Consider the following 25,699-nt stretch of genomic DNA (forward strand, 5'->3'; position numbering starts at 1 on the left):
GAAGGGGAACTCTCCCCCGTGGCCTGCAGGAGGGAGAGTTCTGCCTGCAGGGAGAGGGGGGCAATGGAGGAGAAAGGAGGAAGTAGCTGGGGGAGGAGGTGGAGAGGTAATTACAGGATTCTGCTGTGAATCAAAAAACCGAGCATAGCCCAGGAACTACGAGCACACACACACACACACACACACACACACACACACACACACACACACACACACACACACACACACACACACACAGATGTACTTCTATTATTAACCTTAATCTCACACTCGTTATCCCACCTGTCTGCGCTAATGTTGGCCCCTGGCGCTAATAAAGTTAGAGACGCCACCAGTGTGTGTGTGTGTGTGTGTGTGTGTGTTTGTGTGTGTGTGATTTTGTGTGTGTGTGCTTTTGTATGTGTGTGTCTGTGTGTGTGTACGTGTGCTTTTGTGTGTGTGTGTGTGCTTTTGTGTGTGTGTGTGTGTGTGCGTGTGCTTCGGTGCGTGTCTGCTTTTTAGTGTGCGTGCCTGTGTGTGCGTGTGCGCACGTGTGCGCGCGTGGGGAATGAAGACACAAAGAGACACAGGGAGCTGATTATAAGAGGGATGGACGACGGAGTGCAGACGTAGGTGAACTGCAGCATTCGGATGCGTCCTCTCTGGGGAGTGGAAGTGTGACAGGGCAAGAAAAGGGCTGCCGACGCCAGAACAAACACACCGAACAGACGGACGGACGGAAGAGACGGACGGATGGGTGAGCAGGGAGAATAGAGACGGCCTCACCTTGTCGATTGGCTCTCCCGACTCCCGTAGCTCTTCCGGCGGAGGGTTAGTCACCGCTCTGCTGGCACTTTGTTGGACAAATAAATGAAATGAAAACAATGCAGCCATTAAAACCTTTTCGCGGTTGACTGCCCCAGCCCTGACAGCGTTTCCCTTTGGCTCTCTGATCATATTTCGGTTGAAACATTCGCTTGACCGGGACTGGTTGACGCCTGTAGGTTTCTCAATCAGCAACGCAAACAGAGGGCTTCATTGAAGAGCCAGCGAACCCGAAACCAAAACCATTTGTCCTATATGATTATCGACGCAGCAATCAAGCGGTAAAATCCGATGATTTCGCAATTTTCCCTAAACCACTCGTTCCCCACATGATCCCCTCTGCTGCGAACGCAGGTTTTGTTTCTGTTCGTGAAGTCTGAGTGCCTTTTCCCAAGGCATCCGTCACTTCACGCCTGATGAACAATAACGTTTACCCGCACCTTAAAACCCATCAGCCGCGATGCAAATATTCTACGCGAATATTGCTATAATCCTCGCGCTGGTGAAAAGACTCAACCTTTAACCTAGTGAAGACAAGCTTATGCTCCGCCTGTCATCAAAACATCCTATGGATGTGAAAAAAATCACAACGTACAATCGCGTTCAATGTCAAAGAACCGTACAACGCGAATCACGGGCCTGAGCTTGTGTGCACGTGTGCACAGGTAGGGAGGACGGTGAACTCTGCTGTTGAGGTCAGAGGTCGTTCGGGCCATCACTGGACTACCAAAAGCTGGATGGGGGAAGTGCCCGTGTGTTGCTAGTGTGTGCCTGCGAGGGGGGGGAGCAAAGAAAGAGGCCGGTGTGTGAGAGTGCACACTCCTGGGGGGCCTTCACCCACCCCGTGTGACTCTAAATCATCACTTTCGCCAGAGTGAACCGGCTGTCAACCCCCCTCTTTCATAAGAGGTAGAATCAGTGGAGTGTGTGTGAGGAAAATGGGAGCGGACAGGTTGTGGATCGATACATGGTCTTCATCCGATCCCCCCGGGTTGTAAGGAGTTGAGCATGGCCTCTGAGGATCACTGCCGACAGCCAGGAAACCCCAGTGATATAACGACTACTGTCTACTGTTCCCTCAGTCAGGGTTAAGAACAGGAGGCGCAGGGGAATAACCTCTACACTCGAGAGTCCTGGTTCTTATCTTCTGTGGTTCTGAATCCACTCACAAAATCTTTTCTTCATTTTTTCTTAGGTTTGTTAAGGTGTGTCGACGCTACTGCAATCGATCGGTGCGACTTTTACGTATGTAAAAAAATACATAATCTTATAGAAACTTGACTCTGCCATCGTTGGCCACACCGCCTTCCCCAGCCCAAGGCGAAATGGAGTGGATCCTGAAATAAGCAAACCTATGTACCGAAGAGAAAAATCTAAATGAATTAGGCATCGATTAAAAATCCAAATCGAATCGTGAGATACCGAAGGATTCTCCCTCCTAGTAAGGGCCCTTTTATCCAAAGCAACTCACAGTCAATTCAGACACAGGTCATTTATGAGCAGGTCAGGGCTAGAGGGAGAGGGCACCTGGCTCATGGGTGCCAGCAGGTCATGCGGTGGACACAGGGGACAGAACAAAGCCCCTTTCACCTGGGAGTGACTCAAACAGCCTAGCCACTACACTACCACCACCCAGGGCCTCTGGTGTTACAGAACATGGGAAGAACCTGCAGCATCCACACATGACACACTTCCCATGCCGTCCCTCGAGCGTCGATCAAGGGGGACCACTCACACACACCTTGCAACTTATATTTCCATAGTTATCCCGCAATCTCCTTAGAACAACTTTAAACGTTCACATACGAATCACGCACTTTGACATCAATACCTAATTCACTCATTTAATTCATTCACAAAAAGACCCATACGCAAACGCTACTCACCTGGTCACAAGACACTGGATCACCTGACATGGTACCCTGGCCTCGGCGGCCAGTAATTTCTGTAAAATGCTGTCCTCTAGTGGCGTGTCTGTCTTACTGCGCTTGGGCTTTGGCTCCTGGCAGAGGCGAGCCATGAACTGACAGAGAAAACACACACACACACACACACACACACACACACGGTTTAGTGCTTCTTTAATGTGTTATAAATCGTCATAATGTATATCATGGATGATATACTATATCTTACATTTGCCCGCATATATTTACTACGTTGACATGTATAAATGAGGAAAAAACAACCAACTCACAGGTGTAAAGTCGGTTTGATACCCTAAAAAAGTAAAGCATAACACTTGGTGAGGATACTTCCTTATATTATATACTATATTACAATATTAAATATATTTGATATACTAAGTCCATCTTTCGGCGTGTGTGACAAGAGTGAATGTGAATCTACAACGGACAGCGTATGGAGCATGACCCCAACAAAGCCATGCAAACATGCTTAGTGTAGGTGCACAGTGCGTGTAGTAGAGAGTGTGTGTCGTGTTCAGCCCACCACTGTGTGTGTTTGCCTCCAGCAGGACGGTGACAACATACGGATAGACGGGCACGGCATCCCCGCCGTGGGTGAAGGTCAGCGCGGGAGCCTCCGTCCACTGCTTCTTGTCTGGCGGCCACATCGAGTGTCAAAGCTTCCACCACTGTGAACATGGACCTATGACAGCTTGTGAGAGTCCAACCCCTTTTGTGACTGTTGAAAATCAACTCAATATGAATCCCACGACCCATCGACAACCTAAAAGACCGACTTTCATCAGCTTACTGTTTTGTTTTAATAGGTAGTGTTGACTTGACCACACCACTCATTGGTCTGTTTTCTGCGACCATATGGTGGAGGGATCTGGGGGGAAGGATACGGGGGAAGACGTCGAAGTGGATGCTGGAGAAGGGAAGGAGGTCCTCCAGATTCTCCAGGGTGACCTTGATGATGTCCTAGGAGGGATGAGGTCACGGGGTCAGTGTTGCGAGGACGACCGAGGCGATCGCGATCGCGTGAATCGTCACGCTCGGCCAATGCTCGTCTTCGACACAAAATTCCCGCAACATTTTCAACGGAAACTGAGTTCATGTTGTGATTTTTTACCAACATGGATTTGAAGCAGCACTAGCTTACAAAGCAAATAGCAAAAGTGTGACGTCTCCCTTTAAAATAATGAACACAATTGACAATTGAATGAATGGGCTAATGTGTTTACATTAATTTATGATATGGTGAATGAATGAATGAATGACTGAATGACGTTACCTCCAGTTCCTGCTGTATGAGGAGTCCGACCGACATTTCCTCCTCATTACTGAAATGTACGTTGGACATTACAACACAGGCTTACTGTATTTCACAGACAAGTTCATGTCACATCCATCGTAGACAGATAGAGTAGACGATAGTTTGTTTGGCAACTGCTCAAACCATTAGTACTTAATGGATGGCTTATCTTAGATTATATGGGAAACAGTTTGAACTTCAGGTGCATGATATATATAAATACATTTAAGAGTTCCAGGTCAGAAAGAGCCGAAAAGGTAAAAAACAACAAAAAAACAAAACATGTCAAAGACAACATTTGTTGCAAAAAATAAATGCATTACGCCGATCCTCTCAGGAAGAACAGGTGCAAAGGAAAGAAAATACATTGTAAATGTAATCAATAAATAGCTTAAAGGGGACCTATTATGCTTTTTCGACTTTTATGACCTATAAACGTTGTCATTATGATTGATAGTCATGTTTAACCATACACAAAAAACGATGTAGATTTTCGGGAAACTCTTCCTCTCATCTGGGCGCTTTCAGCATTCTCTGTCAATGCTCGGTTTCGTCCTTCTCCGCCCCCTCGCCCCCCTCCTGCCAACCCAACTCCGTTGTGATTGGTTACCTTCCTTGAAGCGCGCGCGCGGGCAGATTTGACCAGGCATATGGGGGCGCGGCAGGAGTGCCTCTACGTAGATGATTTCCCGGAAACGTGAATCGCAAACGTTGTCCCGAGGGTTTAGCGCTCTGCACAGCCACCTCAGACTGTCAGCAGGGAATACGGCGAAATGCATGTACGTCATTATTTGACACTTTGGTATGGTTAAACATGACTATCAATCATTATAACAACGTTTATAGGTCATAAAAGTCGAAAAAGCATAATAGGTCCCCTTTAAGAAAAATAACTGACCATCTACGAATGTGGAATCGACATCACACTGTGATGTCTAGCTGAGCGATATGACGATATATATATCGCGTGGACCTCGTTACTATCGTTGTTTTACTTTACAGCATTATATTATGTCTTTCTGACCCTGCTTTACATTCACTACACATTTGTGATGAATACAGAAACTGAAACTGAAACAGAACGACAACAGTCTGAGGCAATAAAAAGTGTCAAAAGATGCAATCTTTTGAAAGAAAAGGAAATCTCAAAAGAGTTGAACGACTATTTTGTGTGTGGATATGTGAAGCTCTTGACAGCCATTCCTTTAGATGATTGTAATGTGAGGGTCTCGGTTTTGCCTGTATCTGCTGCGTGCTCTGATCCTGAATTTGTAGACGAGTCGGCCAGCTTTAAAGAACCGCGTCTCTGGGCGAGGAAACGAGAAGTCCCGTATCGACATGGTGGACATCAGGTCGTGTGCTCCAAATCACCTGATAAGGGAGACATGTTAAACAATTGATGAGCCCAATGCAGTGCAGTGGTGATGATGGACTGATCTTTGTCTGATCTTTAGTGACCTCACATGGCAATGACCCCCTCCATTTTGGGATAGCAGCATTTAATGTTAGTTATTGCGTGGGTGAATAGTAATGTTTTTTGGTCCATTTATTTACTGAATCGTGAAATGACTTGTCAAAGTGGGAGTGTTTAAAACTGCCACAGCGTTTATTATACGAGATGTGGCAAAACAAAGATGGAATTTACATTTAGCAAACGCTTTTACCCAAAGCGACTTACAATTGCTGTCGTTAAAGTAATGATATTGACGCTAAGCACTATACACTAAACCCTTTTTCGTAGGATGGTAGGGGCAAGTACCGCATTTTACGTCTGTGATACGCCTACGATTGATTATGGTTAGGGTTAAACCGAACCCTACCCTAAACTCGCCCAAACAGCTATGCCTAATCGAAACACGATCTAAAGGAGCGCCCTTCTGACCAATCAGAGGCGAAAGAGGCGAAAAAGGCGGTACTTGCCCCTACCATCCTACGAAAGAAAGATTCGCTCCCCGTATACAACAAAGTTAACAAGGATAAGATGCTACACAATGCTAACTACTATTTTTAAGTGCCAGGACATACAACATACAATAGGTGCGTACACGTGAATTTGCCCACTTTAAGGTATATTTACGTTAATTTAGGATTTAGCTTTACTACTGTACTCTTCAGTCCTCTCCATTATGTCGAAGGCCTACTATTTCCAAAAAAATAAACCCCATGATGCATTCGATCCTAGCTAGTCTTTAGTGTAGGACATCATGTTATTTGAAACGACGATGTTCACTTTCTAATATATTTAAAATTCAATGTTAAATTTTAACGGGTTTGATTATAGCCGTGTCCCGAATGGTATCCTAAATGGGAAAGTTGAAACGTCGTTAAGTTATCGTTTGACAGTAACGGTCCGACATTTCTCACTTTTGGATTCACTCAGAAAGGGACCTGCACAAACTGTGTAAAGACGAACAAAGCCAATAGTTTGAAACCTCATATTAAAATCAGTTACTTTAACGTCGTAACTCAAGCCATGATGACGTTAGGAAATATCCATAAAACCACTTAAAAACCACTCAAACTCTCACCTACCGTTATACCCCGAGAATCAAAACTACGAGCAGAAAATAATGGAGTGGATAAATGCAATCAAATGACGTCGCCCCAGCCTAAACAAGGGCTACTACGGTGCAGCTGCGCCATCTACTGTCCAGTGTGGATTATAACATCTGTCAAACTGGAGTCGAAAAACACGGAGTTGTAACGACAGCATTAATTCAAGGGCGTAACCATGGTTTAGACATTGGGGGGGTCCAATTTTTTATTATTATTTGTTAAGTGCATTGCCTACAATTCTATATTTATTTATTTATGAAAATGTGGACATTTAGAACATAGTTTCGAGGACTACATTGACCATTTGAATTCACATCTAAAGGAATAGTGTAATAATGTAATGTCTGCCCCGCCCCCCCCCCCACACACACCCACACACTTTGTTTTGGTTAGCTGCTTACTGACCTTAAACACACCTACCAATTACAATTATGCTCTTCCAGTAGTACTGTAGCAAAAAGGATAGCTTCCAATGGAAAAATACCACATACCCATGACCACATGTCATTATGTTATCAGAAGAACAGTGGCTGACCTTCGTGATCATTTAGGTCTATATATTCTGCTTGTATTAGAAGTAGGCTACTTTTATGTATTGCTGACATGTAGGCCCAGGTTATAAACAATGTTGTAAGGCTGTCTAGTCTCATATTCAAAATTCTCACCTTATCACCTGCATGTCCAGAGCATGTCCCTGTCTGGCCACTGCTTTCAGCATGCCTTTCAAGTTACTTACTGTCTGAAAAAAAACTGTGTATGCTTGGCTGTTGGTCCAGTTTCTTCTGCTTTTTAGGTAACCTCAAATCCTCCATTACTCAACTTTACTTTCTTGGCTCTCACTGAAGAAAGAGTGTGGGGTAACCATGACAACGCAGAAAGTCGCGAGGCGGTTTCAAACTAAATCGCACAAGTGTACAATTAGGAGGGGGGATTCACACAATCAACAAACGGAAATAAATTGAAAATAAATAAGACATAACCAGTGATGTTGATAGGTTTTCAATGTAGTGAGTCCCCGGGACCCACAGGTGGCGAGTTGGGTGGGTCCCTGAGAAATTCAATGGGTCCCGACTCCCCAGTTTAAAAAATGTGTTTCTTTTTTATTATTATTCTATTTCTTAAATTAAATTAATAGTGTTCAACTCCTTGATGGTGGTATGATATGGTTAGAGCTGGAGTACTCAACCGTTCATGTTTAACACTAGAAACGCCGGGCCATTTTTACTTACTCCTAGCGCCGCAAGAGGGGTCAAATGACCCCTAAGTCATTTTAATGAGAGGCTGTGCATTTGCACATAATGATCACTAGGTGGCGCCAATGAGCTATTACCGCGCGAGCGCCACATTTGTGTGTGTGTGTGTGTGTGTGTGTGTCACAAGCCTAGTCCTCACGATTTTGTCATAAATGTACATATATTCAATCAGAAGGATTGCAAAAAAATCCTGTTTGATTTGCTCATTCGACACGAATGAGCACAGCATCGAGCAGTGGAAACGTGGGTTTATTTACTATGAAGTTCGTATTTTTAATTGTTGAAATGAAATCAGCGGTGACGAGCTAGTTGTTTTGGTAGCGGCTAAATTAGCATGTCGCGATACCTTGTACAGGGGATCACATCTGCGCCGAGTACATGCGCAGAGGGTTGAAACAGCGCTTGTCCGATCTGCTCACAAGAAGGACGAGTTGTTTAATGTTCACAATGTATCGTTTTTCATGGGGAAAATGAGATGCGTCCCCGGGACGCATGGATAGTGAGTTTAGTGCGTCCTTTCAGATTTTAATGCGTCAGGGACGCAGGACGCGTACCTAGCAACATCACTGCATAACAAGAGACCGATCCATTGACAGGGTTCATAAAAAGAGAACATATATTTTACATTTTAACCTGCTGTATATTGGGGGGGACAGGTTAGTATTTTCTCAACATTGGGGGGGACACGACCCCCCCAAAGAATGCGTGGTTACGCCCTTGCATTAATTAATTATTTAATAAATTAGCTTTGATCATATAAATAATAAAACACTTCTTCCAAGTTCATCGAAGCTTTAAGAGCTTGACTATTTTAACTTTTAAGCAATATTGTAATGGAATCAGATCGTAGAAAAAAAAAACGTGATGTGTAAATCTGTGAGGGGTAACTAACTTTCCACAGGTTGCGCAGTCAATACATTAGTTTAGTTAATATTACTTGGTGCTATGGTTAAAATGTACACATTAAAAAAATCATGATTAAAGTTACCGACAAACACCAAGTAACACGTTAAGTAAAAGCTGGTATTTTGTGTAAAAGCGTCTTATTAGCAATTTCTTGTAGAATGCTTGCTATGCGTCGCGGCCTTTAATAGGTCCATGGTCGCGGCGCATGCTTTCCCAGCATGCTCCGCGGCGGAGTTTGCGTAATTATAATTGGATAAATAAAGAATAATTAAATAATTTAATCGGTTATGATCATCAAATGATCATACTGCATATTACTTATTTTAGTTTACTGTAAACGAAGTTGTTGTTGAATTTAAATATTATATTTGTTTTGTGAGGATCGTGGTCGCGAAACCGTTACTGTAGTTAGTAGTAGCTGAAAGGTATAATATTAATATAATAATAAATGAAATTTATATAGAGCTTAATATGGTACTCTAAGACGCTTTACATATTGCCTTATCAAAACTATGTAACAGACATATAATAAAACAGACTAGGATTAAAAGAAAAACAGAGGTTAAAGGGACTCTCACCTTTGTTGCATTTTTACACATTTTTTTTGGATAAGGTTAAATTGGTATTAATAAGGTAATAACACTCTAATATGCAAGACAGACCTACCATGAGTAAAAACAAACAATTGTTTTACTCATAATATTTAGTGAAAACTTCAACCAATAAAATTCTTCGGACCGAAGGGCCTTATTGGCCGACAGACCTGTCTGTTTGCTGCATGGATATATAAGGTTTTCCGTCTGCTTCTTGTGGCACATTCGGGCCCGCGTCATCAAGGCGCGTTGAGGGTTTGTTTTTATTCCACGGCAGACAGTAGCGAGTAGCGACCGTAGCGACCGTAGCGACTGACGATGGCAGACCAAAGTGGTCCACGGCGTACTGAAACTGCAACATTCAGTCCGATTAGGGGACTCATCTCGGACTCGGACTCACAGAGTTACCCTCCTCTGGAGCCTTAGGGAGGCCTCCAGACTGTTGGCCACCAACTGCACCATTCAGTCCGATTAGGGGACTCATCTCAGACTCAGACTCACAGAGTTACCCTCCTCTGGAGCCTCAGGAAGACCTCCAGACTGTTGGCCACCAACTGCACCATTCAGTCCGACAAGGGGACCCGATTCGGCCTCAGAAGCCAAGTGGTCCCGCTCCCCTGGATGATTCTCAGGACCTCCAGACCGTTGGCAACCAACCGCACCACTCAGTCCGATTACGGGACCCATTTCGGACTCAGACGCGACGTTGTCCCGCTACTCTGGAGCTTCAGGAAGACATCCAGACCGTTGGCACCCAACCGCACCACTCAGTCCGATTACGGGACCCATTTCGGACTCAGACGCGACGTTGTCCCGCTACTCTGGAGCTCCAGGAAGACCTCCAGACCGTTGGCACCCAACCGCACCACTCAGTCCGATTACGGGACCCATTTCGGACTCAGACGCGACGTTGTCCCGCTACTCTGGAGCTCCAGGAAGACCTCCAGACCGTTGGCACCCAACCGCACCACTCAGTCCGATTACGGGACCCATTTTGGACTCAGACGCGACGTTGTCCCGCTACTCAGGAGCTCCAGGAAGACCTCCAGACCGTTGGCACCCAACCGCACCACTCAGTCCGATTACGGGACCCATTTCGGACTCAGACGTTGTCCCGCTACTCTGGAGCTCCAGAACTTTTGTACTAAATAAAAAACTTTTGTAAAAAATAACGCTTAGTTTTGTGCTCGCTTAAAATAACGCTTAGGGGGTGGGGCATTGGAGGAAGGCGGGATGATTTGAATGTGCTGTAATTCTCAAATGCAACAAAGGTCAGAGTCCCTTTAAGCATGAAGAATAAGGTGGGAGTTAGGTGGGGAAGGCTAGTGTAAAAGGGTATGTTTTGAGTGCAGATTTGAAAGAAGAGAGGGTTGGAGAGACTTTGATGTGGGAGGGGAGTGAACTCCAAAGGGTGGGGGCAGCAACTGAGAAGGCCCGATCACCCCAAGTCCGGCGCTTAGTCCGGGGGACTTGTAGCAGGTTGGCAGAGATGCACCTGAGGAATCGGGAGGGGGCGTGGTGATGGAGGAGGTCGGCAAGGTAGGGGGGGGGGGGGGGGGCTAGGCTGTTGAGGGCCTTGTAGGTGATGAGTACGATTTTGAAGTTGATTCTGTGTTTAATTGGAAGCCAATGGAGTTCACGGAGGACAGGTGTGATGTGTTCTCAGGAGCGGGTACCAGTGAGGAGGCGTGCAGCTGAGTTCTGGACATATTGAACTGAAGTTTATTGAGGACTTTGGTGGTGGTGCCGTAGAGAAGACCATTGCAGTAGTCGAGCCTGGATGAAATGAAAGCGTGGATGAGTGTCGCAGCAGCGGTAGTTGACAGGTTGGGGCGGAGGCGGGCGATGTTTCGGAGGTGGAAAAAGGCAGTTTTGGTAATATGGTTAACATGGGGGAGGAAGGAGAGAGTGGGGTCCAGGATAACTCCAAGGTTACGGATTTTGGTGGAGGGGGTGATGGTGGAGCCGTCAATGTTATATATGCCTACCTATATATCACATCCACAATATCAGCAAGACTTACGGTCTCGCAAAGCCAGTGATCTAACAGTTTGCTTGCAAACCGATTTCACTGTATTACTTTACATTTTGTTTTGTAAATGCTTTCCGGTAACAGGCATTCCGTGGAATGGACCGGGATCGCTTGACCTGTGCCTGGGGCGGGAGCGTGGAAGAAAGGAGCCCCTGGGCCGGGTCCTCCATGGATTACCGGGTGCATGTATGTGACGGTGCACACGTCACCATACATTCGTATCCCGTCTTTCAGGTGAGCTGCTAACCCGCGCCAATCTCCCAACCATCCCCTCGAAGCGAACACTTTTTTACGTAGGATTGTAGGGGTAAGTACCGCCTTTTCGCCTCTGATTGGTTAAAAGGGCTCTCCTCCGATTGGTAAGGGTTGCTGTAGGATTAGGGGTCAGGGTTAGGGATAGCTAAAACAGCCAGGACTAATCAAAACACGATCTAAGGCTGAGACCCTCTAACCAATCAGAGGTAAAAAAAAAAAAAGTTGGTACTTGCCCTACCATCCTAGGAAAAAAGGTTCGCTCCCTGGAAAGAGGAATTCCTATTCTGCGGTCCTATTCAAGGATTCCTCCCTCAAACTCCCAACAATCCCTGGAAGGAGGGATACCTCTTCTGCGTTCCTTCTCAAGTTTTCGCCCCACTTTGGGGAGTTTTTCCTTGCCCTGAAGAGGACTTTGTGTTGGAAGGTTTTGTTTTTGTTTTGTTCCTTTATTTTATCAATAAACTTTTGAAGATTGAAGATAATCTCTGGTTGATTTATTTATTAAAATAAGAATTAGAACATGCTTATATAAACCCCTAGGCTAGCCTACCATACCTCATCTCAATCTACGTTGAGAAGAGGTCTGGGAGCACACATTCATTTTCTCGTATTTGAGGCGTGGTTTACGATTGTCCGGAGCCCTTTATTGGGCACTACGAATGTCTATCATATGAGTCTGTACGTAGCTCATAGCCAATCATATTAATTATACCAGATGACATATGTAGAGCGACAGGAATTAGATGAGGAAGAAGACGATGGGTGTGTCGCATAGACGTCGTCATCGTCTCGCCGTCCCTCCCCGTTCTGTGATTGGTTCCCTATCTCAGGCCAAAATTGGATCCATGGAATCCAGGCTGCCTAGCAGTGCGAAAGGAAATCGCACGCAATGCAACATGGGTATACCCAGGCTAATAAACCCCCATCGGGTGGCTGGAAGACAAATGGACAATAAATAGATAGTTAGATAATAATAATAATAATAATACATTTAATTTAAAGGGCACCTTTCAAGACACCCAAGGTCACCTTACAGAGCATAAAGTTATCATAAATCGTTTAAAAACAAGACATTGTGGAAAAATAATAATAATAAATAAATAAATAAATAAAACAAAAACAAGACAAAACAAACAAACAATCAAGACAGTGATCAGTTAGACGTTGTGTGCGAGTTTGAATAGGTGAGTTTTGAGTTGTGACTTGAATGTTGTAATGGTGTCTGACTGTTTTATGTGGGGGGGAGGGAGTTCCAGAGCCTGGGTGCTGAACAGCTGAATGACCGGGCACCCATTGTAATGAGTCGTGATGTGGGGATACATAGTAGTCCAGCAGAGGTTGAGCGGAGGGAGCGGGAGGGAGTGTATTCTTCGAGGAGGTCGCAGAGGTAACTGGGGGCTAGGTTGTGGAGAGCTCAGTTTGTAGGTGAGGAGTAGGGTTTTGTATTGGATGCGGTAGTGTACTGGGAGCCAGGGAAGTTGGATGAGGACAGGGGTGATGTGGTCAGATGATTTGGTGCGGGTGATGATCTGGGCGGCTGAGTTCTGAATGATCTGCAGTCTGTTGATGAGTTTGGTGGGGAGTCCGGTAAGGAGGGCGTTGCAGTAGTCTATGCGTGATGTGACAAATGAGTGAACTAGGATTTCAGTGCTGGATTGGGTCAGTGATGGGCGGAGTCTGGCGATGTTGCGGAGGTGGAAGAATGCAGTCCGGGTGATGTTGTGAATATGGGGTGCGAATGAGAGGGTGTTGTCCAGGATGACGCCGAGGCTCTTGACTTTGGAGGAGAAGGGTACTGGGAATCAATCGATGATTATGAGTGGAGCTGGGGTGTGTTGTGATTTGGTGAGGGTGGATTTGGAGCCGATGAGCAGGGCCTCAGTCTTGTTTCCATTGAGTTCCAGGAAGTTCCTGCTCAACCAGCTCCGGATCTCTTCCAGGCACGTGATGAGGGAGGTGGGGGGGATGGCAGCGGTGGGTTTGGTGGAGATGTAGACCTGTGTGTCGTCAGCTTAACAGTGAAAATGGACCCCATGGTGACGGAGGAGTGTGCCCAGCGGGAGGAGGTAAGTGGTGAACAGGAGTGGACCCAAGACTGACCCCTGGGGGACTCCCAGTGAGACACCTGAACACCCAGACTTGTGGTTGCTTAGTTGAACAAATTGTTGACAGCCAGTGAAGTAGGATGTAAACCAGGAGAGTGCAGCACCAGTGATCCCAATGCCAGGTGGTGTCGAATGCTGCGCTGAGATCGAGGAGGATGAGAATGGTGAGTAATCCAGAGTCGGCTGCACGGAGGAGGTCGTTGGTGATTTTGACTAGGGCTGTTTCAGTGCTGTGTCTTGGAAGGAAGCCAGATTGGAACGGTTCGTGGAGATTGTTTGTGTCAAGGTGGGACTGTAGTTGTGCGGCAACCACCCTTTCAAGTGTTTTGGAGATGAAAGGGAGATTGGAGATGGGCCGGTAATGGTTAAGGTCATTTGGGTCAGCACCAGGTTTTTTCAGGGTGGGAGTGATGGTAGCCAGCTTGAGAGTGGGGGGTACGGTACCAGTAGTGAGGGAGGAGTTAATTATGTTGGTGATCATGGGGGAGATGGACGGTAGGCATGCTTTGACAAGGGAGGTGGGAAGAGGATCGAGCTGACAGGTGGTGGTTTTGGCTTTGCGGATGAGTTCTGAAACGGTCTGTTCTGTTGCTTAGATAGATGGTTGAATAACATCCATCGTATATCCTGATGTTGTCAGTAGCTACGCCAAATAATTATGATTGCGGGAGCTACGGGGGGGCTGGATTGTTTAGAGCAAGGGACGAAACAAATAATGCTAAACATCTCAATATGATACGAATCAACCAATAAAATTACCCAAGCAGCAAAGGTCATAGACCTCACAGAAGAATAAGTCCCGCCGCCGGTTCCCTCAGTCAAATATCTATGGGAAATAACATGGCATTTTTTTAATGATCGTACTTAAGGATGCAAACAATTAATCGATTATCGATTAATTGTCGATAAGAGATTACTCGATTAAATTAAATTACTTGCAATTAATCGCATTTTTAACCCGTAATTCCCCAACCATCCACGTGAGGGCGCGCTTGACGCCAGACGTACTTGACTCACACGCGGGAACACAAGCGGGAACACAAGCGAAGAAGGACAAGACAAACGAAAAGCGGGACACTGACACGAGGAAGAGGGCAAAACGGAGTGCAGTATGGAGCCACTTTAAGTTGGTTAATGACGACAAAGACGCCAAATGCACAATATGTGGAAGTATTTTAAAGTACAACAACTAAACGACTTTGTTGAATTACCACCTAAATGTGTCACATTCAGAAGGAAATTCAGTCAATCATTGATCGATAAGATGAAACAACTATCTATTAATGAATTACTCGATAATTTGCATCCCTAATCGTACTAAATGACAAACTCTGTGGGTGGCGAAGAAGTAAAAGCTGTGTCACGTTTTGAACAGCACACTTTTTCAATCTAGTTTCCACTGGTGTTTTGGATTGTGCTTTGGCTATTTCCTGTTTTGAGTACAGTACAGCGTTATGACACAATCCTGATGGCTAATAATCCTCCAACGGAAAAGATTATTCAGCAAATAGTTTTTCAAAATTAGTGGAAATATTGCCCCCGAACAACTCATGAAATAATATTTCTTGAATTGAAATTTGAAACAGCTATAGGGGAGAGCCGGGTCGATTGAAACACTTTTCAGTTTAACGTCTTTTTCAAAGATGATGTTACGTATACAAATAATTTCATCATGTGATCAACAACTCACAAGTGTTGGCTGATCGCGCTGTTTTTTTACTTTGAACGTAAGTTGACATTTGTTTGAAACACATATGCGGGACGAATGAAACAGCATATTTTAACTATTGACTTTAATCTTGTTTTTATGCAACATACCGGACAACATACTACGTACTCGTACTCGTCATTGTTAGAATTTCACATAATTTCTCATAATATAAATAGGTAAAAAAATATTTCTGTCCTGTGCGTAATTATCAAGATGCACATTTCTTCTTTTATACCAGTTGGACGACTATGACGTCATTACACAAAATTTCCCGGGGTTGGTCAGTCTTGAGTGCTGAACTTAGTGACAAAATCTGACGTGAATGACTTGCGTGGTTTTCGAGGAAATCGCTGTGTTTCAATCGTCCCGTGTTTCAATTGACCCGATTCTTCCCTACCAATTAACAGTAGGCCTACGACAGCATCTTTAACGATGGCCGTTTATTAAATGGTATTCATTAAACAGGGACTTGATATTGCCCCTCAAATCCCATCCAGTCATGACATGATTCCCGGTATAAATACATCTCCACTGATATATACGACAATATAATTACCTGAAACAAGGAAAAGCATATTCATTCATTCATACTGGATGAATTTGAGTTGCTATTTTTCTTAAACAAATAAACAAAACAACCACAACGGTTTGAATTGCTGTTGAATGGAATTAAATTGTGGAATGATTAGAAATCCCAAATTGCTTGTTTATTATGCATTCAAATCCCAACTGAAGGCGTAATCATTAAAAAATATCGGTTAGTTCAAATTTAGTGAACTAACCTGAACTAGTTCATTAAAAAAAATATTTGACAAAGTAGGCAAAAACAGAATCAACTTGACAAACAAAACAAACAAATATTAGTCGGTGCAACAAAGTGCAATAACAAACGGATCGTACCACCTGGAGCATTTCTAGGTTTCATAAAAAGGGAAAAGGAAAATGCAAAAATGTTTTATGCTTTAATGTGCAGGCAAATGTTTTCATAATGCTTTACTTAAATAAACAAAACAGGCACAATGGAATCCATTGGTCCCTGTTTACACAACTTGATGACCTAGACTTCGCAGATGATGTTGCATTACTGTCCCAAAACCACCAAAAAATGCAAGAGAAATCGAGAGAGGTAGAACAGAAGGCAGATGAGACTGGTAGTAGAGACATTAGCATATAGAAGACCAAAGTGCTCAAGGCCAATACAAAGACGCTGGCCAGCTTGACGGTTAACCACCAACCACTGGAGGAAGTCAACTCCTTAATTTACCGTGGTTTAGCAAAAATAATAATCCAATGTAAGCCATACCATAATGTAATGACCAGAAATGAGGAAAAGCATGTTTGCATTACAGTTTCCGACCATATTTCTCCAAAGGCTTTATTTTACTGTGTACGCAAGAAGAGAATCAAGTTGACTGGTATAGATATATTTTATTTAACAAACAAAACAAAACATATTAGTTGGTGCAACAAAGTGCATTAAGAAACGGATCTCACCACAGGGAGCGATTCTAGGTCTCATAAAAATCCAGCGTTTAGCACAGAGGGAAAAGGAAAATGCTAGAATGTTTGATGCTTTATTATGCATGCAAATATTTTCATAATGCTTTAACTAAACAAACAAAATAAGCAGCTTATTATAGCTTTATATAGCTACCTGACTGCTGCGCTGCTTATCCCCAAAAATCTGAAGTTCCATTCAAGTTAAATATATACATAAATACAGGCACGTGGGGGGGGGGGAGGGGGGGCTATGGGTGCCTGAGCCTCTTTGCCTTTGCCTCTGAATGTCAAAAGTGCCCTCTTGAGTCAAAAGTGCCCTCTTATATACATATATATATATATATATATATATATATATATATATATATATATATATATATATATATATATAGATCTGACTGGTGATAGGATAAGTTAATTCACTTGAGCTGGTAAACAGTCTGGTTATGTTTTAAACTGTTTATTCTCTTGCCAGAAGGACTATCTAAAAGGACTAGGCTACTTTATTTTGAGATGTCCCTTGAATGTTTCTTTTTAAATAACTAACTACAATTAGTGACTAGAATCATTTCATCACTTCTAGACTGAATTAATGCATTCCATAATTACCAGTAAATATACCAATAAATATTGGTGTTTAATATATAATTATATAATACATTTTTTTACCCAAAAATTATATTCAGGGCTAATTAAATAGAATATTTGTTTCTGCCATCCACTGGCATCATTCAACGAAGAGAGAGGATTGAAAAGTATTTTACAAATTGTACATATTTTTTTTATGTAGTTAATTATATGTAATGTAGGTTTTTGCCACTTTTTGATCTTCTGAAAGCTCCTTTATAGCAAGGTCAGGCTCACGGTCCCTAGGATGATGAGCAGAGCTGAAAATAGAGAGAAAGAGATTAAGTTATTTCATAATCCCACTAACGTTGCTTTTATGATACAATATTAAAGTGAGTAAAAAAAACAAAATACAAAAAAAGAATAAAAAAAGGATATGCAGATAAACGCTGAAGCAGATATAGCCTTGCTAGCAGTTAAGCGGGCCGTCAGCTAGTGGATTAGTGGGCAGCCTAGCTATTGGTTAACTGAGTAGTCTAGCTAGAGGTTAACTGGGCAGCCTAGCTAGAGGTAAACTGGGTAGCCTAGCTAGAAGTCTAGCCAGCAGCGTACTGGAGTGGGCAACTTTACTTGAGGTTCAGCTGGTAGCCTGGCTAGCACTAAAGTGGCTAGCCTAGCTAGAGGTTGAGCGGGCAGCCTAGCTAGCACATAAGCAGACGGCCTGGACAGAGATTAAGCGGGCAGCTTGTTCATGGATTAGCATGCAGATACCGGTTTAGCGAGAGCTTTGCTAGTCCGCCTACCTTGTGACAGTGCCTGGTAGGTTGGCCTGCCGCCGGCGGAGGTGATGACGTTGGTGCTATTGGAGTTGGGGTTGCCCAGCTCCAACATTTCTGTCTGGACTCTGGCCTCGGGAGCTCCCAGAACATCGGTGGCTGGTTAAGAACATGTACAGTTAAGGATAAGCGATTGAAGATCCTGTGATCATATGATCCTGTTTCTTGTGTGTGTGTGTGTGTGTGTGTGTGTGTGGGGGAGGGTTGGTGTGAAACTTTCTTGGGCTTTTACTCGATTGGCTTACCGGGGTTGAATGCTCCGGTGACAAGAGCTAACGAAAAGGTAGACGGCGTCATTCTGACTGTCGCATCGGGGATAGTGGCTGCGAACGTACACTGGATTCTGTTTCCGTCGATGCGTCCCCTCACCGAGTTTGCATTCAGCTAAAAAGGCAGAGTCGAAGCCAGTCAATGTTTTGATATCAGAACGTCCATTGATAGTTAGTTAAGAGGTTACTGTTAAGTGGAACTTTCAGGTACCGAATGAACTTAAACTTACAGTTCGTCGAATCAATCGACCGTTTTGAAAGATCGTTCCGATGAATTCAACCCTTCCATTGTTGTTGGCGCAAACGTAAGTAGTATCTCCTCCTCCCTGTGATGAGAACCAGCAAACAGACAGCACATTAGCAATGTTGCAGATATTAGTCGATTTTAATTTACCTGTGCGATTGTCAGGGTTATTTACCAAAGCATTGTCCGGTGACAACGTGCAGCCTATGTAGCCATCGGACTGTCCAGAGAGTCCAAACTCAAAGTTCTGTCCGGCAGTCCGTCTGGCACCCACAAAGAAACAGGATCCAGCCAACGATGGGTCACAGCTCTGTGGCTGTGAGGCACAGAGCTGGGAACTGCTGCAGCCTTGGTTGGAGATGGGGCTCTGTGATTGATGATGGCGGGAAAAAGGATTTAAGAAGTGCGGGTAATTATTATTATTATTATGTGTCTGATTTTTCTATTTATTGTTATTTAGGCTACATGACATAATACAATTTCTGTCATTGTAGTGTATTATTTAGGTGAAACACTTACCGGTAGACCTCCTACGATACTGTTGGGTATCAGTACTGGTGGAATCGTTGTGGCTGCGGCGGCTGTTGTTGTTGCGCCTGCTGTTGTGGTTGCGGCTGCTGTGGTTGCAGCTGCTGTTGTGGTTGCGGGGGCTGTGGTTGTTGCGGCTGCCGTGGTTGCGGCTGCTGTTGTGGTTGCGGCTGCTGTGGTTGTGGCGGCCGTTGTGGTTGCGGGGGCTGTGGTTGTTGCGGGGGCTGTTGTGGTTGCGGCGGCTGTTGTGGTTGCGGCGACTGTTGTGGTTGCGGCGGCTGTGGTTGCGGCTGCTGTTGTGGTTGCGGCTGCTGTTGTGGTTGCTCCTGCTGTTGTGGTTGCGGCTGCAGTGGTTGCGGCGGCTGTTGTGGTTGCGGCGGCTGTTGTGGTTGCGGCGGCTGTTGTGGTTGCGGCTGCTGTGGTTGCGGCGGCTGTTGTGGTTGCGGCGGCCGTTGTGGTTGCGGCGGCCGTTGTGGTTGCGGCGGCTGTTGTTGTTGCAGCGGCCATTGTGCTTGCGGCTGTTGTGGTTGAGGCGGCTGTTGTGGTTGCGGCGGCTGTTGTGGTTGCGGCGGCTGTTGTGGTTGCGGCAGCTGTTGTGGTTGCTCCTGCTGTGGTTGTTGCTGCTGCTGTGGTTGCGGCTGCTGTTGTTGTTGCGCCGGCTGTTGTGGTTGCGGCTGCTGTGGTTGCGGTGGCTGTTGTGGTTGCGGCGGCCGTTGTGGTTGCGGCGGCTGTTGTTGTTGCAGCGGCCATTGTGCTTGCGGCTGTTGTGGTTGAGGCGGCTGTTGTGGTTGCGGCGGCTGTTGTGGTTGCGGCGGCTGTTGTGGTTGCGGCAGCTGTTGTGGTTGCTCCTGCTGTGGTTGTTGCTGCTGCTGTGGTTGCGGCTGCTGTTGTTGTTGCGCCGGCTGTTGTGGTTGCGGCTGCTGTTGTGGTTGCGGTGGCTGTTGTGGTTGCGGCGGCTGTTGTTGCAGCTGCTGTTGTGGTTGCGGCGGCTGTCGTCGTTGCGGCGACTGTCGTGGTTGCGGCCGCTGTCGTGGTTGCGGCCGCTGTTGTTGTTGCGGCCGCTGTTGTGGTTGTTGCGGCTGCTGTTGTGGTTGGGGCGGCTGTTGTGGTTGCGGCGGCTGTTGTGGTTGCGGCGGCTGTCGTCGTAGCGGCGGCTGTCGTCGTTGCGGCGGCTGAGGTGGTTGCGGCCGTTGTCGTGGTTGCTGTGGCTGTTGTGGTTGCGGCGGCTGTTGTTGTTGCGGCCGCTGTTGTGGTTGGGGCGGCTGTTGTTGTTGCGGCGGCTGTCGTAGTTGCGGCGGCTGTCGTCGTTGCGGCGGCTGTCGTCGTAGCGGCCGCTGTCGTCGTTGCTGCTGCTGTGGTTGCGGCTGCTGTTGTTGTTGCGCTGGCTGTTGTGGTTGCGGCTGCCGTTGTGGCGGCTGCTGATGTGGTTACGGCGGCTGTTGTGGTTGCGGCGGCTGTTGTTGTTGCGGCCGCTGTCGTGGTTTCGGCCACTGTCGTGGTTGCGGCGGCTGTCGTTGTTGCGGCGGCTGTCGTTGTTGCGGCTGCTGTCGTGGTTGCGGCGGCTGTTGTGGTTGCGGCGGCTGTCGTGGTTGCGGCGGCTGTCGTGGTTGCGGTGGCTGTCGTCGTAGCGGCGGCTGTCGTCGTAGCGGCGGCTGTCGTCGTTGCGGCGGCTGTCGTGGTTGCGGCGGCTGTCGTGGTTGCGGCGGCTGTTGTTGTTGCGGCCGCTGTTGTGGTTGGGGCGGCTGTTGTTGTTGCGGCGGCTGTTGTGGTTGCGACGGCTGTCGTGGTTGCGGCCGCTGACGTGGTTGCGGCCGCTGTCGTGGTGGCGGCGGCTGTTGTTGTTCCGGCGGCTGTTGTGGTTGCGGCGGCTGTCGTGGTTGCGACGGCTGTCGTGGTTGCGGCCGCTGTCGTGGTTGCGGCCGCTGTTGTTGTTGCGGCGGCTGTCGTGGTTGCGGCGGCTGTCGTTGTAGCGGCCGCTGTCGTGGTTGCGGCGGCTGTCGTGGTTGCGGCCGCTGTCGTGGTTGCGGCGGCTGTTGTGGTTGCGGCGGCTGTCGTCGTAGCGGCCGCTGTCGTCGTTGCGGCGGCTGTCGTGGTTGCGGCGGCTGTCGTGGTTGCGGCGGCTGTCGTGGTTGGGGCGGCTGTCGTCGTTGCGGCGGCTGTCGTCGTAGCGGTCGCTGTCGTGGTTGCGGCGGCTGTTGTTGCGGCCGCTGTTGTGGTTGGGGCGGCTGTTGTGGTTGCGGCTGCTGTCGTGGTTGCGGCGGCTGTCGTCGTAGCGGCCGCTGTCGTGGTTGCGGTGGCTGTTGTGGTTGCGGCGGCTGTTGTGGTTGCGGCGGCTGTCGTCGTAGCGGCCGCTGTCGTCGTTGCGGCGGCTGTCGTGGTTGCGGCCGCTGTCGTGGTTGCGGCCGCTGTTGTTGTTGCGGCCGCTGTTGTGGTTGGGACGGCTGTCGTGGTTGCGGCGGCTGTCGTGGTTGCGGCGGCTGTCGTGGTTGCGGCCGCTGTCGTTGTTGCGGCCGCTGTCGTGGTTGGGGCGGCTGTCGTGGTTGCGGCCGCTGTCGTGGTTGCGGCCGCTGTCGTGGTTGCGGCCGCTGTCGTCGTAGCGGCGGCTGTCGTCGTTGCGGCGGCTGTCGTGGTTGCGGCGGCTGTCGTGGTTGCGGCGGCTGTCGTCGTAGCGGCCGCTGTCGTCGTTGCGGCCGCTGTCGTGGTTGCGGCGGCTGTCGTGGTTGCGGCGGCTGTCGTCGTAGCGGCGGCTGTCGTGGTTGCGGCGGCTGTCGTGGTTGCGGCGGCTGTCGTCGTAGCGGCCGCTGTCGTCGTTGCGGCGGCTGTCGTGGTTGCGGCGGCTGTCGTGGTTGCGGCCGCTGTCGTGGTTGCGGCGGCTGTCGTTGTTGGGGCGGCTGTCGTGGTTGCGGCGGCTGTCGTGGTTGCGGCCGCTGTCGTGGTTGCGGCCGCTGTCGTGGTTGCGGCGGCTGTCGTGGTTGCGGCGGCTGTCGTGGTTGCGGCGGCTGTCGTTGTTGCGCCCGCTGTCGTTGTTGCGCCCGCTGTCGTGGTTGCGGCCGCTGTCGTGGTAGCGGCTGCTGTGGTTGTTGCGGGGGCTGCGGTGGTTGCGGGGGCTGTTGTGGTTGCGGCTACTGTTGTGCTCTGGCTAGAGGCTCCAGACAGAATTGTCAGTGCCAAAAGCAGGGAGAACAGCATTCTTTGGGCCATGTCTAGCAATGATAAAGATAAAATTAGTCAAGAGGTTTCTGCATAGCCTGCACTCCGTTTTAGTGTCTTTTTGAAGTGTGAGACATTGCCCCAGTGCTGCCATTTTTTGTGTTTTCTTTGCATTTCAAATAATTAGCTTCATATTGTTCTCGTATCGCCTAGAACCGATTGTTCTCAAACTATTTGTATTCAAAGGTTGATTGATTGGTTACAACAAAGAATCTCCCCCTCTTGAAAAACTTGAAATTTGAAAATATCAACAGATTGATCCCATATTTATGCATTTAAAATTACATAAATGTTCACATTTGGCCTTGCTCAAAGTATACTTAACTATTAATGATTAATGTGAAGATTATTATTCTATAATAATTTACTATTCTATATTGTAGGCTGTTTTACTTATACCACATGTAGTATTATAACTGCGTGCAGGTGAATCCAACATGAGCCTACTTTTTAGGAATAAACAAATTTATATTAAGAGATATCACTGGATTTAGCCCCTCACATTCGTAGGCCTATTGTTTTTACATTTGCATTAAGCAAATAAAACCACTGGACACATTATCTTTGGTATAGGATTCAGAACACAAGTTGCCTAATAGTTAGTACAACTCACTTAGTAAACTCAATAAAGTGGGTTTACTTACCAGTTTCCTTTTTCACACGTACAAATCAATTCAGAGTAAAAGTGGGGTTAAGGTAGTCCGGCTCAGCTGGATAGGTTTCTTTCCTCTTCTAAAGTCTCTCTTGCAGATGTAGAAGTCTGAAGTCTGTGAATTGATGGACAGGGGATCTTTGTTCGGTATATAAAGGAAGAAGGAGGAACTTCATCGTGTTGGTAATACCTGATCTTACGTGCATAAGACGTGGAGGAAACAATTCAGGGTGTGTCACCTACGTCGAACCTTTTGTCATCTTCCTGACGGTAAACCTCCCATGACTCTTGCCAATGACAGACACATTTTTGTCTAATGATCCCCGTCATTGGCAAAATATGTGATGACCTGCTTTCAGTTTCAGACAATTGTATTCATCCCATTTGATTTGCAGCACTATACACACAACTTAAAATATAGCTGCATGCAGCAATGTGGGTGTCAAGCATAATGGGACTCGATAAACTAATTCTGCCGGACGGACGTAATCGGCTGGGTGGCTACATGACGACCGTCTCAGTAATCAGTTATAACGACAGCTGGTGGAATGAATTACAGCATTATGCGCGTACGGCACGCGGACGTAATAGGCTAGGTGGTTACATGACGACTGTATCGGTAATCGGTAATAACAACGGCTGGTGGAATGAACTCCAGCGTTATGCAAGTATGCGGCAAGAATTGCAGTTTATATTGTAAGTGGGCGGAATGGTAAATAAAGTCATTGTTGTTTGACGCCCCCCTGAGGTGAAAGGTCACCAAATTGTTTGACTGTCCCCAGAATGATGTGATGAGTCTATGGAGCAAGTTTGGCTATGATATGTTAAAGAGTTGCTGAGAACAGGCTTACTTCCTGTTAGGCGGCTTTGCTGTCAAGTTTGATTAGCTGTCAAGGCCAAACGGTTTTGAATTAGAAAATGCTGTTTGGCACGTTTGTTCGGCTTGGTCTGAAGATCATATAGGGCAAGTTTCATGATGATTGGACATAATCTGTGGCCTGTGGATATGTAATGTTGACTTTGATAACTTTCACCATGGCGGCCAATTTCTGATGTTCCAATGGGAAATATTTATGTGCTATATGGGGCGGTTTGAGAGTATCACCAGACATAGAAAATTTGTTCGAAATATACTTATGTGACGAGAGAGGAGTTAAAACACGTCTTTGTTAATTATAGCGCCCCCTAGAGGTCTATCACCAAATTCATTGAGTGTCCCCGCGATGACGTCATGGGTCTATGTACCAAGTATGGTTATGATATTGTCAAAGTGCTGCTGAGATATTGGCGTATTTCCGGTTTGGTGGCTTCGCGGTCGAATTTGATTGGCTGTTGCGTATGTTTCCGTGAGAAATCATATACTAGCTATAACGGGAGGCAGGGGCGTATGGTGTATAGGGGCGATTTGGGCGACGCACTACCAACTGGGAGAAAGAGGATTTTTTTTCTAACAAATTCTATCACAGCAAAAGTAGTTTTCAGTGTTCTAGAAATATTATCTGTCATTGTCCAATCAGAATCGTCAGATTCAAGTCGCGTTAAAAATGGTCCCGCCTCTATGGGCGAATTCATTGACGTGGAAAATCGCCCAAGCATTCTCCCATTGACTTTCATGTTAAAACTTTTTTTTTCGGAAATTGAGCCTTCAATGCATTTTCAATGGGGATTTGGGACTTGCCCTAACGTGCTTGCGTCGTACGTAACTGAGGAAAGAGCGTGAAGGGATATCTTCGATCAAGTCACTTGCTAATTTCAACATGGCTGCTAATGTGTGCAATTCCGTTGAGTCTCTGAAAAAAGTTCCTTTTAGTCGACTATCCACTTCAGACAAAGTTAAGCTTAATTTGATCATGCAGCAAGCTCCCTCCCGCATCAAAAAAGTAAACGTTTTCTTTTCCGATCTGAGCGGTATTGCGTCATTCTTTTCCCGGTCACCGAAACGGTACAGCGTTCTGGACAAGATTGTTTCACGAAGACTGCCCAGAGCTTCATCTACACAAGGTGGAATTTTAACAGCAGGATTGTCAACACTGTGTACGAGAGCCGAGATGTACCACTGTACCACGTTATCATGAGCTACAACCTCCAGGAGACATTCTCTGAAACTGTGAGTTTGTTGAACATTCTCATAACTACTCCTATGACAACAGCTGAAGCTGAGAGATGTTTCTCAACTTTGAAAAGAATAAGACATTCCTGCGTAATTCAATGGGCCAGGGACGTCTGAATGCACTGGCCATGCTCTCCATGGAGAGGGAACTAGTCCTCAACATGCGTGATTTCAATGAGAAAGTCATTGACCGCTTTGCTGCACTGAAAGAGACGAGCAAAGTTTCAGTACAAGTAATGTACTCTCTCTCTCTCTCTCTCTCTCTCTCTTTCTCTCTGTCCCCCACCCCCCCTTCTCGTGAGGATGGACACTGGGTTATAGCGGCCCTCACAACCCCCCCCCCCCC

At 46.5% G+C, this 25,699-nt stretch overlaps 2 protein-coding genes across 3 annotated transcripts in view; both read right to left on the reverse strand.

Moving 5' to 3' along the window:
- Nucleotides 1-7,537, reverse strand: part of majin (membrane anchored junction protein) — an 8,768-nt gene extending 1,231 nt beyond the window's left edge. Inside the window, exons 1-8 of one of the 2 annotated variants that reach the window (XM_030338257.1) lie at nt 7,248-7,537; nt 5,266-5,397; nt 4,006-4,054; nt 3,617-3,692; nt 3,256-3,366; nt 3,002-3,024; nt 2,691-2,827; nt 766-832 (exon numbers count right to left, since the gene is read on the reverse strand). In XM_030338257.1, the coding sequence (XP_030194117.1) occupies nt 766-832; nt 2,691-2,827; nt 3,002-3,024; nt 3,256-3,366; nt 3,617-3,692; nt 4,006-4,054; nt 5,266-5,375 (573 nt within the window). In that variant the 5' untranslated portion in view covers nt 5,376-5,397; nt 7,248-7,537. Of the gene's footprint in view, nt 1-765; nt 833-2,690; nt 2,828-3,001; nt 3,025-3,255; nt 3,367-3,616; nt 3,693-4,005; nt 4,055-5,265; nt 5,398-6,558; nt 6,642-7,247 lie in introns of those variants that run through there. The other variant, XM_030338256.1, reaches the window with a different exon arrangement.
- Nucleotides 7,538-16,845: 9,308 nt separating this feature from the next.
- On the reverse strand, nt 16,846-23,452 carry LOC115529927 (uncharacterized protein DDB_G0283357). Its single transcript, XM_030339074.1, has 11 exons — nt 23,236-23,452; nt 21,903-22,584; nt 21,183-21,858; nt 21,137-21,141; nt 20,657-21,105; nt 19,373-20,135; nt 19,029-19,220; nt 18,840-18,935; nt 18,586-18,724; nt 18,308-18,439; nt 16,846-17,824 (listed from the first exon to the last, which is right to left on the reverse strand). The coding sequence occupies exons 2-6, from the start codon at nt 22,580-22,582 to the stop codon at nt 19,402-19,404; spliced, it is 2,544 nt and encodes an 847-aa protein (XP_030194934.1). The 5' UTR covers nt 22,583-22,584; nt 23,236-23,452; the 3' UTR covers nt 16,846-17,824; nt 18,308-18,439; nt 18,586-18,724; nt 18,840-18,935; nt 19,029-19,220; nt 19,373-19,401.
- Nucleotides 23,453-25,699: the final 2,247 nt, after the last annotated feature.

Source organism: Gadus morhua, chromosome 17 (assembly GCF_902167405.1).
Source record: "Gadus morhua chromosome 17, gadMor3.0, whole genome shotgun sequence".
NCBI classification, from domain to species: domain Eukaryota; kingdom Metazoa; phylum Chordata; class Actinopteri; order Gadiformes; family Gadidae; genus Gadus; species Gadus morhua.